The sequence below is a fragment of the Chrysoperla carnea genome, chromosome 1, assembly GCF_905475395.1.
Source record: "Chrysoperla carnea chromosome 1, inChrCarn1.1, whole genome shotgun sequence".
Classification (NCBI taxonomy): Eukaryota; Metazoa; Arthropoda; class Insecta; order Neuroptera; family Chrysopidae; genus Chrysoperla; species Chrysoperla carnea.
The window spans coordinates 38,132,294-38,151,675 of record NC_058337.1 but is presented as its reverse complement, the minus strand read 5'-3'; the positions used below and the strand labels follow the sequence as shown (position 1 = coordinate 38,151,675).

General features: G+C 31.4%; 1 protein-coding gene and 1 long non-coding RNA gene across 2 annotated transcripts; one reads left to right on the top strand and one right to left on the bottom strand.

The window, feature by feature from the left end:
• Positions 1 to 220: 220 nt before the first annotated feature.
• LOC123291632 lies at positions 221 to 9,564 on the bottom strand. The gene is made up of 4 exons (XR_006534967.1): positions 8,907 to 9,564; positions 5,987 to 5,988; positions 4,632 to 4,640; positions 221 to 234 (listed from the first exon to the last, which is right to left on the bottom strand). It is a non-coding gene; the product is annotated as an uncharacterized LOC123291632 (long non-coding RNA).
• LOC123291544 (adenylyl cyclase 78C) lies at positions 4,749 to 18,210 on the top strand. The gene is made up of 13 exons (XM_044871903.1): positions 4,749 to 4,887; positions 4,960 to 5,112; positions 6,267 to 7,006; positions 7,685 to 7,909; positions 8,245 to 8,342; positions 10,514 to 10,701; positions 10,999 to 11,290; positions 13,391 to 13,631; positions 13,702 to 13,828; positions 14,592 to 14,698; positions 14,761 to 15,223; positions 16,211 to 16,370; positions 17,374 to 18,210. Exons 1-13 carry the CDS (start codon positions 4,764 to 4,766, stop codon positions 17,873 to 17,875), a joined length of 3,420 nt encoding a protein of 1,139 aa, XP_044727838.1. The 5' UTR covers positions 4,749 to 4,763; the 3' UTR covers positions 17,876 to 18,210.
• The last annotated feature ends 1,172 nt before the right edge of the window (positions 18,211 to 19,382 follow it).

Sequence of the window (19,382 nt, the reverse complement as noted above, 5' to 3'; positions counted from 1 at the left end):
ACTAACGCCCAACCAAGCTCAAATTTTGTTCAACACAAATAACAATTTTGTAAGAAGAACAACAATTTTGTGTAGATTTTTACGGGACTATGGCCTTCCGTGTTAATTAATCGTCCTAGTGAGGGGAAAATTTGCCTTGGAGATAGGGTAAGCCGTATGTATCAGCATAGCGTGCGTTCAACAAAAAATAAATAATTAGATTTCTTTTTGTGTGGTTTTCTTTATTTTGAGCGTCTAAATTCCGTGTCAATATCACCCACCGAAACTTGCGAAAAGTCATAGAAAATTACCTCGAACGAACGAACAAACTGCCGCAGAAGTGGTCGTTTGGCTGACATCATTTTTAATATAAAATGGAATATACTTAATACTCGATTCATAAAAATATAACTAAAATAACAAATCATGCTTTTTTTAAGTTAAAAACTCAATTAGGAACACCTTTATTACTTTTTATACACGTCTGAAAAAGAAAGAGAGATCTTTCGAAATATTTTAGTTTTTTATACATATACAAACTGTTTTACTCCTATATTTAGAATATACATATGAAAAAAATCCTAAAACATCAACAAAGATATGTTAACTAGGTTAGGTTAGGTTATATTATCTGCCCACGAACGACACACTTAGGCTATAGAGCCCATTGTGGTACCATATATGTGTTTTACCACCTTTCCGCTGATAATTTCATTTATTAGTTCTTCAATTTCAGAGGCTGAGTGCACCTCCTTCATATGCATATACCATGCACTACGCCAACCCATCACAACTATTAATTAAATTAATTTTGTTGGGACGGCGAGAATCGAACCCGCTACTTTAAGCATATCGCGGACGGAATTGGTTACGCCTTAACCAACTGACCTAATAGGGCGACTAGATGTTAACTAGCATGGCAATAATATTTAATTTTATTTATTCTTCACGACTGTCCCGCCATATTTCTATTTTATATCGTATTTTTGAATTTAATTGTACATTTGAACAAAATAAACCAATTTTGAAGATCATCCCCTATTTTTTAGTTGTTACGGTTACGGAACCATAAACTTGCACTTGAAACATAGCTGAGAACACACCCCATTAAATTACCTTTCAAACACATAGCGGTCAAACTTATAACAACCCTTTTTTAGTTCAGGGGTTAAAAACCTTTGATAACAAAACCATAACATTGTTAAGTTTTTTGTGCAATAACACGGTATAAAGAAATTCTAAAAAGAGCTGTCTTGAAAAATCTCAATTTTAAACATCAAACATGTAAGTAACTACTAAAGAAGTTAAAGAACAATATACCTATAATAAGCATACATGATTATAAATACCCATAATACCATTATATGATAATATAATATAATACAGCTATAGTTATAACAAACAACCTTAGATGTTGAGTATACGGAGCTAATTAAAAAGCTTTTAAAAGGATACTTGGGTAAATCTGAAAGAACAAAGATACTGCGTACAATCACTGATGTTTATCTAAAATATTTCTTTTTTATTTTAATTATTAATTATTTAAATTATTAATCACTGTAAAAACAGATTTCGTTGATAATCTGTTTGTTTTAATTAAAGATTACTAAAATAAACAAAAGTACCTGTCTAGTTATATTAATTAATTTTAAACTACGAAGTAATACTTTGAATTTTGCATCTCTAGCTTTTGCAACGAGTGCTTTATCATTAGCGTTATATTGTTTTATTTTGTAAGCAATTTTATTTTTATGCAGGTATATTATACTCTAATCAATAAAAAGTAAAAGAAATGTTTTTTATAAGTTTGATTTTGTGTTTTATTTAAAATCAGAAACATTTGAAGAGGAGAACAAAAAGCTTTAGGCCTTTTGAGTCCGGAAAAAAATTGATTGCAACTATATTCGAAAATGCACAAATTATAAAAAGAAAATGATTGGAAATCGATTTAAAAATTTAAAAAGATTCTAGCCAAGTTTGTTAACTTTTAAAAAGGAATCGAATAAAACACCACTGGCAGCGGTACTAGCTGTTACCTAGTTTGTTGAACTTTATAGGAGTTTACTCCTTAAGAATCAATTTTCATTTAAGACGGCTGGTATGAAAAAAAATATGAGTTGGAACCTATCGTGCGCAACTTTCACTTTTTAGTAATTCGTGTATATATACGCATAACATACAAAGCATCCATTGAACGAAACTGCCAATGAACTGAAAGGCACAGCACACAGTGTAGTTTTTACCCACCGATACAGAATGACTACCATATATAAATTATCTTGCATAGTACGTATAACAATAACGAACAAAGCATCTATTGTTTGAAACTGACAGCATACAGTTGGAGCGTTGGAGCTAACACACACAATTTTTTTCATACCAAATCGATTCGCTATTTTTAAGAAATTTTTATTTGGGTTAAACATATCTACTCAGAACTGCGGCTGAGGCATAGATTAAATTAAAAAAATTAGTGGAAAACAAGTGAAAAGAAACAATTGACTGAATTAATGGTTGAAATATCATGCATATACAGTGTTGATAACGCATTCTTTTGTTTTTTGCGTCATGTAACTAAAGAAAGATAATCAAACAAACACATACATATAAGTACATGTTTGTTATATATATACCTGTATATACATATAGTATATAATGTTTCTATGCTAATTTGCGCCCACACGAGTAAACAGTGATGTTTACTAAAAATGTTTTAATCAAAAGTTGTTTATTTTTTTATACGGAACATTTTTTACCTAAAACTTTTGTTCTATCTCTAACAGTTTACAAGATGAGTCCTACGGACCCAAGAACTTGACCTATCTTGCTCATTTACTAGCTTGATATCTATTTTTCATTTTCAATTTATCGTGTTCACAGACGGATGGACAGATAAACAAAAATGGGCTAATTAGGTGATTTTATGAAGACCTATACCAAAATTTTTTCGTAGCATCAATATTTTTAAGTGTTACAAACTTGGGACTAAACTTAATATACCTTGCTATACTTCACATATACATGGTATAAAAATATCGCCAATCTTGACAATTATTACTAGTGCCCGACCTAAGATTCGGTTTCGGCAGAAAATCTGCTGAACTTTGGGCCGTTCCGAAACTCTGCCTTCGTGATTCATTGGGCGTTTTTCGGCGAACTTTGGATCAATTTGTGGCTGCTGAGTTCACCGGCCGGTTCATATAATATATTACATATATACATGGTACATGTATACCGGTTGTCGAACTTCTCAAATATTTTTATATTTTAATAATTTTAATTTATTAATAATATTAATTTTTTTTAATTAAAGGTTATATAAGCAATGGAATTGGTTTTAATTCAAATGATCATCTCGTTTGGTATATTTTATTTATTGTATTTGTACCTTATGCCATGTTACCATTACCGCTACGATGGTGTATGTTAGCCGGAGCAACATCTGGCTGTAGCCATATATTTATAACAATTTTTGCAAAAATTGTGCAGACAGATGAAGTAAGTATACGTACCTGGGTATAATAAACGACACTGTAAATTGCTTCAAGAGGCAAAAAACGTTTAAAAGTGTTAGGCTTTCAAGCTACCCCTCGCCACGGATATATTAAGATGAATAATTGCAATAAGCTATTGAATTGAAGGCAAAACATATGTACATGCAATGTGAATAAGAAAGATATACTATTATATGTTTTTTTGTACGATACGATACAAGAACTGAAGAGTAAACAGAAACATATAATAGTATATCTTTCTTATACACATTGTAGGTGCATATTAACTTTCTCATACCCATGAATGTATAGCAACTCAATAGTGCTATAAAACGCATTGAATATCCATTTTGATTATTATCTCCATTAGAAAATAATATTTCATTTACGTTCAACAATTTTTGTTTAATAATTTTTGTTAGCCGGAAAATGACCAAACTCCAAACCCTAGGATTTTTTATAAATCGTCAGAGTTTTAAAGAAACCTGGTGAAATTGTTTCGGGTGTTTATATAATTGTTTACGATATCCTAGCACATTAAACGGGGCTACTTGGGTCCCATGTATGACTGTGGGTCCCATTCTATTAGAATGGAACCAATTAGATATTAACTGCGTTTCAAACAAATTTTTCGAACAAAAGTTAAAGATATTTTAACGAGAAGTAACTTTTGTTCGTAAATCCATTGGATTTAACACAAGCATGGTCGTAAGTGGTATATCGGAGCCACGTTCATTTGATAGAAAAAATAAACTTCCAAAGTTATGCAAAATACTATTTCCAAAAAAACAAACAAAAATTACAAAATTTGAAAAAAATTATTGTGGAAAATTGTTTAAAACTTTCTGAAAAGAGTTTGGAGGAACCTAGGACCCAATAACGGGCAAAATATAATAAAAATTGACCAAATCTGGTTAGCTTCGATCAAAACAGAGTAAAATAAGAAAATCGTTGTTTTTTCCAATATTAAACTTAAAATATAATAGTAATTATAATAATAACAATAAACATTTACCCATAGATTACATACCTAATCGACTAATCGACCCAAGCTTGACCCCGTTTAACCTCCTAGGAAGGGAATTCTAATCGATTTCATTAAAACTCTGGCGTGTAATATGAAATCCTAAGAGTAATGCTTTGTTGACTAGGCTATACAGCATGTATCTTAAATTTAATAATTTTGGCTAATATTACTGCTAATCAATAAATTTTTTACAGACTGTGCCATGTTTAGTCTCGCAAGTTATAACGAATGCCTTGCTATACGCAGCTGTAAATTATGCTGGAATGTATACTAAATATTTAACAGATCGTAGTCAACGTAAAGCATTTTTAGAAACGCATCGATCAATGGAAACACGATATAAAACTCAGAAAGAAAATGAACGTCAAGAAAAATTACTATTATCAGGTTTCTTTATTTTCTTAACATTATTATGTTTGTACGCCTGTGTGATTTATACCAGTTTTGATTTTTTCGTAGTGTTGCCAGATTTTGTCGCAAGGGAAATGGTAAAAGATATCGCTCATGAAGAAGAAGAAGGTGGCGAATTTGAAGCTCATCAATTTCACAAAATTTATATACATCGTTATGAAAATGTTAGCATTTTATTTGCAGACATTAAAGGTTTTACAGGTAATCATTTTGCGTACGTACCTCTATCTGTGTTCAAAACAATATCCTTTTTGATATTTTTAATTAGTTTATTAAGAAAAAATTGTTTAACAGGTCGTAAAAAAAGTTTAACATACTAGACATTTCATCGGTTTTTTTAATGATGAGCTATTATTTCTTCGGTAAAAAATTTATATGTAGACAAGAATTTAGGGAAGCTCTTGACACTATCAATAAGATAGACTTCCCAAAAGGTAATTCAGTCCAAGTGATCGAAAATCCACAGCTATTAAACTACCCTTTCAAAAATATGGCTTGGCCTAATATTAATCATTGCATCGCTGTAAATTTAAATAAGCGTGAAAGGTGAATAAAATCCAGAAATTTTCTAAGAACAAAAAATGATGCCATACGGAAGCTCACTATTTTATCACTTTGACATAAAAATACCATAATTTGGTTAAATGGTTAAAAAACGAGGGAAAAATGCTTAACAAACGAACCCTATGCGTTCCTGCTCATCTTAATTCTTAAAAATTAAAAAAAAACTGAAATACAGCTCAATGACCAAGTACCTAAATACCCAAAGTATAATGCCGGTTTTCCACTAAACGGACAAACAAAAACAAAACTTAAACTCGTGTCAAAAAAACAAAACTACAACTTTTTAAAAACTTTTTGAAGACATGGCAATGTAAGGCCCATTACAGTTTCAGATTTGTTTTTGTTTTTCAACAAAAACTCAACTGTCCGCTAAGTGGAAACCCGGCAGAAGCAGACGTTTATGTCATTTTAGTATAAAAAGATCGTGGAACGTCAAATTATATCGGACGTTGGCATAGACAATACTAAAGAGCTCACGAAATCTAATGCATAGGTTTTTGGCGATGCGAACATCTGAGCATGATGGGCTCCTTTTTATCTAATTTAACTATATTAATTTTAACTTTTACTTTTAAGCATGTAAAATTATTTGTATATTCTCTTAAAGTTTTCAAAGCTAACGGTTTTTAAGGGTCAGAAAGCTTGCCTCCCTTTAGGGACCTATGCTAGGGACCCTAACTGCTAGTTGTATAGAATTTGATCTGTTGATTAGTTAGTACCTGGCGTATTGTGTAAATCATCCATGGAAAATCTGTCATAATTTTCTAATAAAATAATATTAATTCTTGCAGCTTTAGCATCAAAGTGTAGTCCTCAAGAATTAGTAAAACTATTAAATGATTTATTTGCAAGATTTGATAAATTAGCTGCCGAAAATTATTGTTTACGTATAAAATTACTAGGAGATTGTTACTATTGTGTATCGGGTTTGCCTGGACCACGTTCAGATCATGCTTTGTGCTGTGTTGAGATGGGACTACATATGATAAAAGCAATTGGTGATATTCGCTGTAATGCACATGTCGATTTAACAATGCGAATTGGTATTCATTCCGGCTCAGTATTATGTGGTGTATTAGGCCTGAGAAAATGGCAGTTTGATGTATGGTCGTATGACGTTACATTAGCAAATTATTTAGAAGCAGGTGGTATACCTGGTCGTGTCCACATATCTGAAGCAACATTAAATTGTTTAAATCACGCATATGAAGTAGAACCAGGGAATGGCCATGAACGCAATCCATACTTACGTGATCATAATATCAAAACGTATCTAATCAAACAAGATGAGCCATTGCGAGTGCATAAGAAACGTACATTTCGTCCACGATTATGTCCAAAAGCGGATGCAGAAAAATATTCGATTGTATTATCAAATTCACCAAGAAAAATATGTCCTACATTAATAAAGTCTGATAAAGTCAACAGAGAAAATGATGAAGATTGTATATTTGGTGATACTATTGGTAATAATTTGATCATTGAAGAAGAAAATCTAACTGATTGGACACCAGAAATACCTTTTGAAAATGTAATTTTTTGTTATACTTTATTTAGTACCTATATATAAAACAAGAAATACTATCAGCCAAGCGTGTTTTCAATTAATTAAATAATTACTATATTAACAGTTTCACTAAATTTATTGAAACTGTTACGCTGTTACCTGATTTGGAAATAAATATGCAGAACCACGATTGACATAAGTAAAACTAGAAAATTTTCAAAGCAGCAAATTCAAAAATTCGAAAAAGTATCCTTTTGGAATCTCGAAATGAAGCTAGCAACTTGTTCGAAGTAAAATCGTTGTTACTTCGTAAAAAATGTTGTAAAAATTTCTAATAATTAAAAATTAAGTTCTTTTCTTCGTTTCCTACACCATACAGCTTGAATGAATTATTTATGCTTAGGTCTTCATATTTCCATTTAACTTATCTTCTTAAAGTTCCAAAGCACATAAATGATATCTAACAAAGACGAAATATGAGCTTTCCCTCTTTAACTAGAACCTTATTTAAATTAAAACCCTACTTTAACGCTTCCCGATTACTTTAACTTAACGAGGATCTACTGTATTTTACAATATATTTTATATATTTAATTTTTAACAAATAATTCTGGAGTTGATTCAACTTCCCTCTTTTAAATCCGTTGCTTATGGTTTAAAAGTCCTAGTATACAAATTTCTATATACAAATAATTTTTATAGCTAAATTCTACTATGATATCAAACGAGTTGGACAATAGGACATATAAAATGCATGTTTGGCACGATCCTGAATCAGGCGGGAAATCACATACAGTTCTATCACCCGCTGAACAAGTTGATGAGATAATGGACCATTCAATTGAAATCGATAGTAATAAACGTATCCGCGATGCACACGTGAATCCATGGACATTACAATTCAAGGATAAATCAACTGAGCAAAAGGTATGATAGCCGTAATTTCAGTAAGTAAAACGCTCCAAAATTTTAGTAGCTTCATTATATTATCAAAAACTTTTTTACTGGCTTTGCTGATTAACTTAAAACCAGTAAACAATTATTCAGGAACAAAACTCTAACATTTTTCCACCTTGCTTTGGAGTATGTACGCTCGCATCTAGTAGATACCTACGTTTTGAAAATTCTCAAAATGTTGGAGTTTTCAGGAGAAATCTGAGTTGTATCAGCAATGAATTATTTATTTCGCTTGTTAATACAATGTTGTTAATAGATAAAAAATCTTATCCACGAATGTATTTAATTAAATATTATTTTTCTAGTTTTGTCAACTGAGGGAAGATATGTTCAAATCGAATATGTTATGTTGCTTTATTATATGGATTTTTATAGTAATTTGCCAAAGTATTATTTTACCTCGGTAAGTACTTAATTAAATTTATAACTCGAATATCATCTTTTTACATCAAGCTTACAAAATGGAGTGTTTTAACATGCTTTATCTACGCCCGTTAGAAAATAAATACTTTTCTCACACAGTATGCGTGGGAAAATAGTTTAGTAAATAAAACGCCCCAAAATTTTTGTAACGCCTTAAAATATTCATGCTACGAAAAAAATTTTGGTATAGGTGTTCATAGAATCACCTAATTAGTCCATTTATTTTCCCACTTTGAAGTATGTAAGCTCGCATCTAGTAGGTACGCTTTGAAAATCATTACTGCCCTAATGTGATAATGAATTTATTTCCGCACTAGGGCGGCAATAATTTCAGTTACTATAGCAACTTTTCTAATTTTCTATTTTTCTCAATAAACCATGACAAATTTTAAATAATAACTATCGTTTATTTTCACATTTTCACTCGTGCTACGCACTCATCGTAGTGGAAGTGATAATAATGCTCTTACCACACAGCACACTTCGTAAATAACTATTTGATTAAAGTGGTAATTTTGGTAATAATATTTTACCTACTAACGACTATAGTTATTAATGCTACAAGTGGGATAACTAGCAAATAATCTGACAGTCGTGGTGTTGCGGCATGAGCGTAAGGTTATGAGACATTCTTATGAAGACGAGTGTGGTAGATGTCGCTACGAGCCGTAGGCGAGTTGCGACAACCACACGAGTCTTCATAAGAATGTCTCATAACCTTAGAGCGAATGCCGTAATCACGACTGTCATATTTGCTAGTTATTCCGCAAGTAGCATTCAATACTTTTTACAACAATCGCTCGGGAAGTTGACTTTGAGAGAAATTTATCAATTTGAGAAATGATTTATTTACTTATTTTAAATTTAAATTTTATTGCATACAAATTTTTATTGCTCGTTCATTTTAATTTCAATTTTTAATTTTGTTTTTTTGTATGTAACACTCGCGTTTGACACAATCAGTGTGGTAACTTTAATAAATGAGGGTTAAGATTGATTACTTATTTTTTTTTAGTACAGATGGCGTGTCAGTAGTACATACAATTATGTAGTCTATAACCGAACATGTGCGTTTATGAAACACCTATAACCGAACATGTGCGTTTATGAAACACATATAGTTAAGTATGCGATTATTGTGTATTTTGAAGGTGACATACAGCGCTCGAAAAGTCTACTTCCCGAGTGGGCGTTGTAAAAAATACTTTACAATTCTTCATCCAATTTCTAGTTATTGTTATTGACATCAGTTAGAATCTCATTAATTTTTCCCGAACATAGACAATTTCGCTTTACGCTGAAGACAAGCTAAATAATAAAACTCAATTTCTGCAAAAACATAAGCAACACAATAAAGTTTGGCGATATATATTAGGTAAACCATCGAATACTGTACAAAGGCTAAAGTTACCGCAGTTACCGTGCAGGTAGCTTTCGAAAAGTATCTATTTAGTAATAAATCCTTGCGGAGCGGTTTATCAGAGCTTACCGTGCCAACGGATGCTCAAATTACCATAATAGTATAAATAAGGTCATCAGCCTGTAGCGGTAAAAAAAGTAAATAGGCAAATATCCTCTCCATTATAAATAAGCATGAACGAGATCTTTAATGTGCTCAAATCTTAAGATGGATAATCCTACCTAGACAGCATACGAGCTGGGATTACTTTAAAATGGAGACTTTTAGACAACTTTTTCAGGTCTAAGCAAGTTACCGACCTCACTTTTAAGAAAATTTGATTAAAGAATTTTTTTAAATTGTTAAATTTTTCACCGTGAACACTTTTAAGACGTCATTCTGGCTTCGTTTCAGAGAAATTATAGATAAAATCTTTATTATGAGCTCTTTTAGGCTTAAACACACTGATAAAACATTCCAGCGACAATTTCCGGGAAACCAGCGCTGCAACTATTATTTCCCTTGAAATAATTACGGAATACTGTACCAAATGACCCAAAAATTTGGAGTCAGTGTCCTCATGTCTCCTCGAGAACATATATTCTTGATTTCAACAGGCATGACTGAGCTATTGCTTTTCATCTAGTAATTAGGTGATATGGCATTCCGTACCTAACCATTAGGTGAAGTGTACATCTCTTCACCTAACACTTTAAGCACGCATTATAAAACTATTTTTGCATTGTTTTCAGTAATCAATTACTCTCCATCGGGTTAATAGTAACGACATTACTATTAACAGCCACATCAGTACTAGTAATGGCTGAAGAATTTTCCAAAGTACCAATAACATTACAAAAAGCCTCCGCAATGCTTGTCCATCATCGAAATTGTCGTACGGCATTCATCTGTTGTGTAATAATATTAATGGCAGCGGCCAGTTCAATCAGTTTATCTGTATGTGATGCAGCCAAAACACAAAGTAAAAATGAGAGTGAGACACATCAATTGGATTTAATTGGTACACAATCTGTGTTTGATACTGCAACCAGTAAGAACAATGATTTATATAAAGCATTATCTTATTTTGTTATAAAATCAAATAATTCAACAAATAATAATAATGTAACACCAACACGTATTGTACAATTAAAAACAATTATTGATTATTATCAATCAAATAATAATATTACAATACGATCATATGTGGAATCATCTGCAGATTCATCAGCATCAGGATCAGCATCATTAATTAAAATGGCAACAGAATTTGAAATTTATGATACAAATGATACCAATGATACATCAAACATAACTACTACTGGTAAAAACCACATGGGTTGTAATGGTTGTTCGCATCCTGAATATATTGTTTTCACATGGGTTTTATGTTTGGTTGCATTAGCTACGGCTTTGAAATTATATTATTTGATTAAAACTGCTTTAGCTATTATTATGGTTTCAATTTATACGTTATTAATTTTGCAACTGTATCCGAGTGTATTTGAAGATACTGAAAATAAAAATTCGTAAGTATATATTAGAAGCCTTAACGCGTCCGCTTTACTGGGCTAATCCAACTTTATAAACTAATTTCATCACATAATATTCTTCTTTGTCCTTAAGTACCCTTCACCTGATCTTTCTTAAAATACAATTGACCTAACACAAACAAAACAAAAATAAAAATTAATCGTATCCATTGTTGGAATCGTAAGCTATTGTTGTCAATTCTAAAAAAATCCTTTAAGAAACAAAGTGAATAGCTGAATGTTAATATTTTCGAAAGTAGAGATTTTTATAAAGAATAAGTTTTTTCTGTAAACCTTATAATAAAAAGTTTTCCATATGGAGCCAACTTAAGTAGACATATTGTACAAACATAGGAGAAAATAAATTTAGGGAAAAATTGCGAACTGTAGATTAAGCGCCAATGTATTTAATAGACCTATCCATATGGTTAATCCAATCAAACGAAACAAAAAGGGGGAGGAATGTAAATATTACACCGTTCCGAAATAATGAGTGGCTACTTGGTAATAATACATGACACACCGCATCCCTTTTTTGCAATGGGCAAAAAAAACGGGGAGGAGGGGTATAGCAAACTTTTCTTCATCATGTTAGGTCATAAAGTCAATAAAAACAATAAACTATTTTTTCGAGTAAGAACACTTTATTATGTCAAAATGTGATTTTCAATCACTATTTTTCAATAAGTTAATTCTCCGAAGTGCAAAAACACTTTTCCACTTTTCCAAACCTATGTGCGCATCGATCTCTACACCGCGATGTATATTGAGCGGAGCTAAACCATTTAACCGATCTTCAGACATTGTCAATCTAAGGTATGTTTCGAGCCGATGCAAAGTTGAAAAGGAGCGTTCATTCGCCGCTGTTGTTACAAGTGAAACTACCAGAACGCGAAGTATTTGGTAGATATTTGAAAACGCATTTTCATTGAAAATATCGAGTGTCTCGAGATAATTTATGACGTCCTGAACGGCAATGCATTTTCGCCAATAAAATTCGAGCGTTAAGTCTGATCCTTTGATGTGAGTTTTGGCTTACGCCAAATAATTCCATTTCGTATTCGTTGCAGATTTCGCTCAAGGTTTTGAAAATATTTCTGAACTCTTCTCCAGATATTCTTATCATATTACCTTTAACAGTATCCTTATACTCATATTTTCGTATTAAATAATTTCAAAACAAGGTTTTTTACAAAAAAAAAAAAAAAAAAAGGAACAAATATCCATGGTCAACAGAATGTCATGAATGTTAACAAATATCGAAACAGATTGAACAGCTAACTATAGTCAGTGGAAATGCGTTTCATAAATGCCTGCATTTACAGGGCTATATTGTTAGTTTAAATTTATATGGATAAATTCTCTGAGGGGGGGGGGCTTGACCTCCACCCCCTCTCGTGCACACGGGCCTTACAATCATTACAGAGACAACAAAAATTTTATCTGCCTGTGTAATTAAGGTATTCGTTGTGTGCGTAGTCATGGTAGGGATAATAAAATCGGTGCCAGCGCTTCCAGTGAAAAATTTTGGAGTTAAAGGGGGCTGTTATGACTAAATTGCAATTCTTTACATGTTAATGTTATAGAAATGTCAAATTAAAATTATTGAAAAACACGAATTAATTAAACTTAATGCATTAAAAATTGTGAAAATAAGAAATCAAATTGAACAAATATTATTTTTCAAATGTAAATTATCATAATTTTTTATTTAAAGTGAGACAATAATATTAAATTTTAAATGTAAGTCTTAAATGCAATCCATAAAATTATATATGCATCCATACAATTCTATAATTAAAGTAGTGTATCGTTACCATGGAAACGAAACTCACGCACGGAGCGAATAAGTAGCATTGTATACAACACTGAACTATCCGAACAGATATTAGTAACCATTTGGTTTAATAAAATGCTCCTCTTCTCTCTATCAATTTGCGTTTATTTTTTACCGTCTTCTCAAATTCCAACGGAGAGTAAACTTTTATAATCTATTTTGATGTTTGTTTCTTAACTTTCCTCATCATAATATTGATTTAATGCATTAAGTTTATGAATATTTTGATAATAATAATAATATTATTTTAACAGTTGTAGTGGAGGTCAAATACCAATGCCAGCTCAAATGTTAATCTTATTAACAATTTTCTTAACAATGGTGATTTATCATGCCAGATTAGTAGAAGTAACATCGCGTTTAGATTTTTTATGGAAACAGCAAGCTGAAAAAGAATTGGCAGATATGATTGAGACACGACACAACAATCGTCAATTATTAAAAAATATATTACCTGATCATGTAGCAAACCATTTTTTAACAGCCAATCGACAACCAGATGTAAATACAAATGAATCCAATAGCATCAATTATACCAATAATACAATTTAATTGTTTTTTTATTTTTAAGGAATTGTACTCTCAGTGGCGTGATGAAGTTGGAGTTATGTTTGCCAGTATACCAAATTTTACTGAATTTTATTCGGAAGACATTAACAAAGGAATGGAATGCATTCGACTTCTAAATGAAATTATTGGTAAATTACTAATTCATTTAATTAATTATCCAACATACTTAATGTTCAATCCGATATATTTATCTTAATTTTGTAGCGATAACGATTCTTGCTCTATCCCCTCAGGGCGAGCGGCTAAATAGCTAGATCGGCTCCTGTATCCCGTTAATGCTCTTCCGCGAATATTCAGCTCATCCGGGTATTAAATCGGAAACAATTATTTAATGTACAATTCCATAAGCAATAAAATGTGTTCGAGTTGAAGAATTGATTAGTAATTGAAAAGAATTTAAGCCTGTACGTTTTGCTGTTTACGACCTTGTTGTATTTCAAATGATTCCTGAAATGTCCCTATATATAAGCGTAGATTTTTGTTACTTATAGGATTTATAAACAAAATACAATATCTCGTAGATGATACGGCAAGTCGTCACGATAATTCAGCATGTCACCGTCTTCTTTAAAAACTGGCATATTCCACTTTCTTTACATCCTTATATATCTCTCTCTTCTTGGAGTGCAATTGTCTTTTAATTACATAAACTAACAAGCACAAGATTAAGGAATTTTTTTGGCTTTTGGGAAAAATTCAAGTTAGATCTTCTATCTAGAATGCTCTCATTTATCGAGTAACGAATTCACTTTCCGAAACCGCAATAATCTCTTTCATCTATGTAAGCTAGAAATATTTTTGAGCATTATCTTTTACCTATTATTTTGACTACTTTATACTAAAACTCGAAATATTTACAAATTATAAAGAAATTTTTTTTTTTTTATATAGTCGATTTTGACGAGCTTTTGGATGAAGAACGTTTTGATTCCATCGAAAAAATAAAAACGGTTGGATCAACGTATATGGCAGCATCTGGTTTAAATCCCAGTAAAAAAGTAAGTTTTATTGCAAATGAAATAAAAATAATTTTTATTTAACAAATATTTCCTTTTTCTAGCAACGAAAACACGCCGATCATTTAGATCATTTATGTGCATTGGTGGATTTTGCATTTGCAATGAAAACGCGGTTGGATAATGTTAACACCCATTCATTCAATTCATTTGGATTGCGTGTAGGTATTTCATGTGGGCCACTTGTTGGTGGTGTCATTGGTGCACGTAAGCCCGTGTTTGATATATGGGGAAATACTGTGAATGAAGCTTCACGTATGGATTCCACTGGTGTCATGGGCCATATTCAAGTGCCAAAAGCTACTGCTGAATTATTAGCTGCACGTGGTTACCAAATACAATTACGAGGTATTATTGACGTGAAAGGCAAAGGTAAAATGGAAACATACTTTATATTAGGTTTATGTCCATCACGAGTCAAAGGGTGTAATCGTCAACCAAGTCAATGTAAAAGTTTAGCAGCGGTGGTTTACGCTATGGCCCAAGCTCGCCGTAAATTAAATACAAGTAAGTTAATTTATTTACACGATATTTTAGATGGTCTCTGAGCAAAATTTTCTAAACATTTTGAATGTAATACAAAAGCATATGTCTATAAATGCGTCCGCGTCCTCAAACGCAATTTCTTTCAAACTCTCAATTTTCTTGTATTTTTTAATCAACGATAACACATATTGAGGTTTAATCGTCATGATAGCATTAATTCATTCTCGCTTATTTTGACATAAATTACATCTAAATTTCGCTCGTCTAACATTCGTGCACGTTTATCGACGCCCACAATTATTCCCAACTTTGGTCTAACCTTTCTGCTTATTCCCGTTAAATTTGTTACATAATATACCCTACGTAAGCAGTGGTGATCCTATTGCTTTGGCTATACCTGGCGCATTGTCTTTCAAAATTAAATATCCAGCAACAGAAGTTTCATCTGTTGGACTGAAGTTTCGGTCCATATGTTTAAAAAGATTTGATTTTCTAATTTGCTTTCTACAAACAAAAGATGTGACATTTTGCTTCCATAGAAGTGTCGATCGTACCCATTATTAACAAATCGCGTTCTGTATTTTGTGTTTTATGTTAGCCGATTATATACTCAGTTTTTATATTGATTAATAAAAATTCTCGCTTTCTTTCTACGAGTTTTTATTATACTCCCTTTCTTTGTAAAAATTTCGAAAATTTTAAAATTTATAATAAAAATAATTTTAAATTAAAATTTTTTTTATCGTCTTCGCGAGTCTGTTTGCAAAGTTTTAGCTCGATTAAACCTCGGGAAAATGGTTAAAAATCGATCCATATTTTTTTCGGCAGACAAACAGACGCGCAGACACCACGAGTTAAAAGAAAGGCAATAAAAAGTAGTACAGCTTTTATATTTTACTTCTCTCAATTTAAAATTAAATGATTTGTTAAAATATGTTTTATGATTGATATTTTGTTCAGAGACTCAGAAACTCAACAAGATACAAATTCGTTTTTTAAATTTGTCAGGATATTCAATGATATCACGACCTCGTTCACAAATCAAAAATGAAGGAGATAAAACTCACAAATTAAATAACTACAGTTCAATGCGTCATCCACATCGGACACCAACAAATCCAGTACGACGTAATACAACGCGTGCACAAAATAGATGCGCACACGCCAAGTAAATAATTATTTTATATACTTTTTAACATTTGTATGTAGTTTTCAAGAGTTTCCCTAGCCTTCGTTTCGAATGACAATAATTAAACAGAAAATTCGTAGTTCTGATATTAACGAAATATCATTAAATAAATTACAAAAATACAACCTCATTTAAAAGTTTTAAATGCTCATCTATTGCTTATGTTCATTTACTGCGCATATATTAGCTTTCAGCACATTTATTACATGGCTTACATTAAAAGTAGTGTTCCATTGTGTTCCATTCATTGTTTTTGCATCTACATGCTTAATGTATTAAACGATCCTCTATATCCCATTTCATTTAAAAGAAATCAATTCCACCGAAAATTCAAAGACATCGTCAAAGTAGTCTCAGTAACTCTCGATAACTTATCAAAAATCCTCGCGAAGCCACAAGAATCTCGGCAAAACGCCGGCTAACTATCACTAAAAATGTATTGTGCTCCATATTGATTGTATCCTACCATTTACTTACCGTATCTTTGTGAATATTCCTAGGTTATAATCTTACTAATAATGTAAGTGGCTATATTTTTACATTCTTTACAACGATGTTTGAATTATATATTTGACAGTGACAAGTTTAAGTGACAAGGTTCTATGGTGATCTCGAAGCAAAGTACTAACTTGGAATGCCAGAGGTCATTAGTTCGATTCCTCATATGAATTCCTTCATATCAAATATTAATGTTACGAAACACGAAATGTTACGAAACATTACTTCTTCATAATACTTGAACTCTATTAACCCCCGTTAGTAAAATAATAATTTACTAACAATTGAAAGAATACTAAACAAAATAAAAAACAAAAAATTTACATAATTTACCAAACTTACCTAATGTGACTTTTAAGTAGCTAGATATCAACCACATTGATTTTAATTTTTTCATAACACAATCATAGCATCGATATTAACCCATCTTTATATACTTTCAAACAGAAACTGTTTTTGCGAATAAACCACATTTTTATTTTAGATCACAACCAAATATGCGACAAATAGGTTCAACGTCATCTTCTTCAACAAATACAGAAACAAAAATCATGGATGACTGTACAAATGTTAATAAATTAAATACAAATAATTTTCTAATATCTGTAACTCAGTCAGCACCACATACGCCAACCGGTGGTGGAGGTGTCTCATCACAATTAGAAGAATTAAGTTCGTCACAAATAAATTACGTACCAAGACTTCTATCGGAACCAACAGTTACAACAAAAACATTAAGTTTATCTCCAGTATTTAAAAATAACAGTATTGCATCGTCAAATGAAGAAGAAATTCATAACATGACACCATCAACAGATAAATCACATTCACGTAATTCTAGCAATAATACAATTCATACACAAGCAACTACATCTCTATCCTTGTATTCATCACCCAAATCAACAACAACAAAAGAATCGCGATTTAGTTTACGATCTCCGTTGTTTAGAAAAAATACATCTGACCAACGCCATTTAACCACATAATTAAAATACATAAGTCCAAGAATTTTAAAGCTAATACACTTACATATTTTAACTGAATCTGATTATTTGATCAAAAGATAACCGAATTTCAAGTTGTTTTTTTCATATTACAGTAAACGAGGCTAAAACCTCTAAATTTTTTCCTATAGCTCATATTGATTTGACCTGAAAATTTTGATTGACCTGAAAATTTGGGATTACGCTTTATTCATACTCCAAAACAAAATTTATATGGTGCCTAGTGGTGCTTTTGCCCAAGAGGTGGGGTAACCAACCCTCCTAGGGGATGGAAAATATATATTGAAATAGAGCAATGAAATCCAAACAAAAAGTGTCATTTTAGTATATTTCGAAAAGTCAATAATTTTGAAGTTATTGGTGATTGAAATTCGGATTATTTAACGTTAAATAACTGAATAATTGGACATTTTTTGAAAAAAAATATACCACACGCTTTTTAAAGTACTATAAAAAACCAGAAAATGGAAAAAGTTTCAAATCATTTGCACGAAAATTAACGGAGTTGTAATGAAAAGAAAGTTTCTCGTACCTTTTCATTATGTTTTATTCAACACAAAAACTGATGCGTTAACCACGGAAACTAAAATTAAAGCTTTCCAGTTTACTTTATTTATAGATACTGACAACATGCTCAAAAAGTTCAAGTCGTTTCGGATAAATAGTTTACGAAATATTTCAATTTAAATGCACAAAATTTTTCTTCATTGTTAAATAACTCGAAAAGTAATAAAGTTACAAAAAAAGTTTAGAGGGAATAAATAGAGCTCTTTTTCCGCAGAATATTATTCCAATATTTAAAAAAATATATATCCGAAACTGTTTAAACTTTTTGAGCACGTTGTCAGTACCTAAATAAAGTAAATTGGAAAGTGCCAAGCTTTAATTTTAGTTTCTGTTGTAAAGTCATCAATTTTTGTGCTGAATAAAACATAATAAAAATAATAAAAAAGATACGAGAAAATTTTTGTTTTTGCAAATTCGTGCAAAAACCTTTTTCATTTTTTACAGTAGGTACTTGAAAATGTTTATGATATACTTTTCTCAAAAAACGTCCAATTTTTCAGTTATTTAACGTTAAATACTCCGAATTTCAATCGTCAATAGCTCGGAAAGTATTGACACTTCGATATATATTTGAATGACATTTTTTGCTTAGATTTCATCGTTTTATCGATTCCCGTTGCTATTTTCAACATATAATTTTCCACCCTCAAGACAAAAGCACCACTCGCTCGGCACCATATAAACTTTTGTTCTAGAGGGTGAACAAAGCTTAATCCCAAATTTACATCGAAATCGATGCTATAGGTCGAAATTTAGAGATTTCGTCATTTTTTCTTCGCTTATTGGAGTATCAAGCAGATCTTGCGAAAAGAAATTAGAGGTTCATCCTTTTTTTTCAATTATTCAAATTAAATAGAACTCCTTGAAGGCGACCAGTACAACTTAAGACAAATACAGAAAGTTATTCTGATTTAGATTTATG

Bases quoted from the DNA above. Each gene is read 5' to 3' on its own strand.
- LOC123291544 (XM_044871903.1), top strand. From the start codon at position 4,764: ATGTATACTAAATATTTAACAGATCGTAGTCAACGTAAAGCATTTTTA. The intron at 7,007-7,684 runs GTAATTTTTTGT...TAATTTTTATAG, and splicing joins CAGAAATACCTTTTGAAAAT to CTAAATTCTACTATGATATC. The intron at 14,699-14,760 runs GTAAGTTTTATT...TCCTTTTTCTAG, and splicing joins GTTTAAATCCCAGTAAAAAA to CAACGAAAACACGCCGATCA.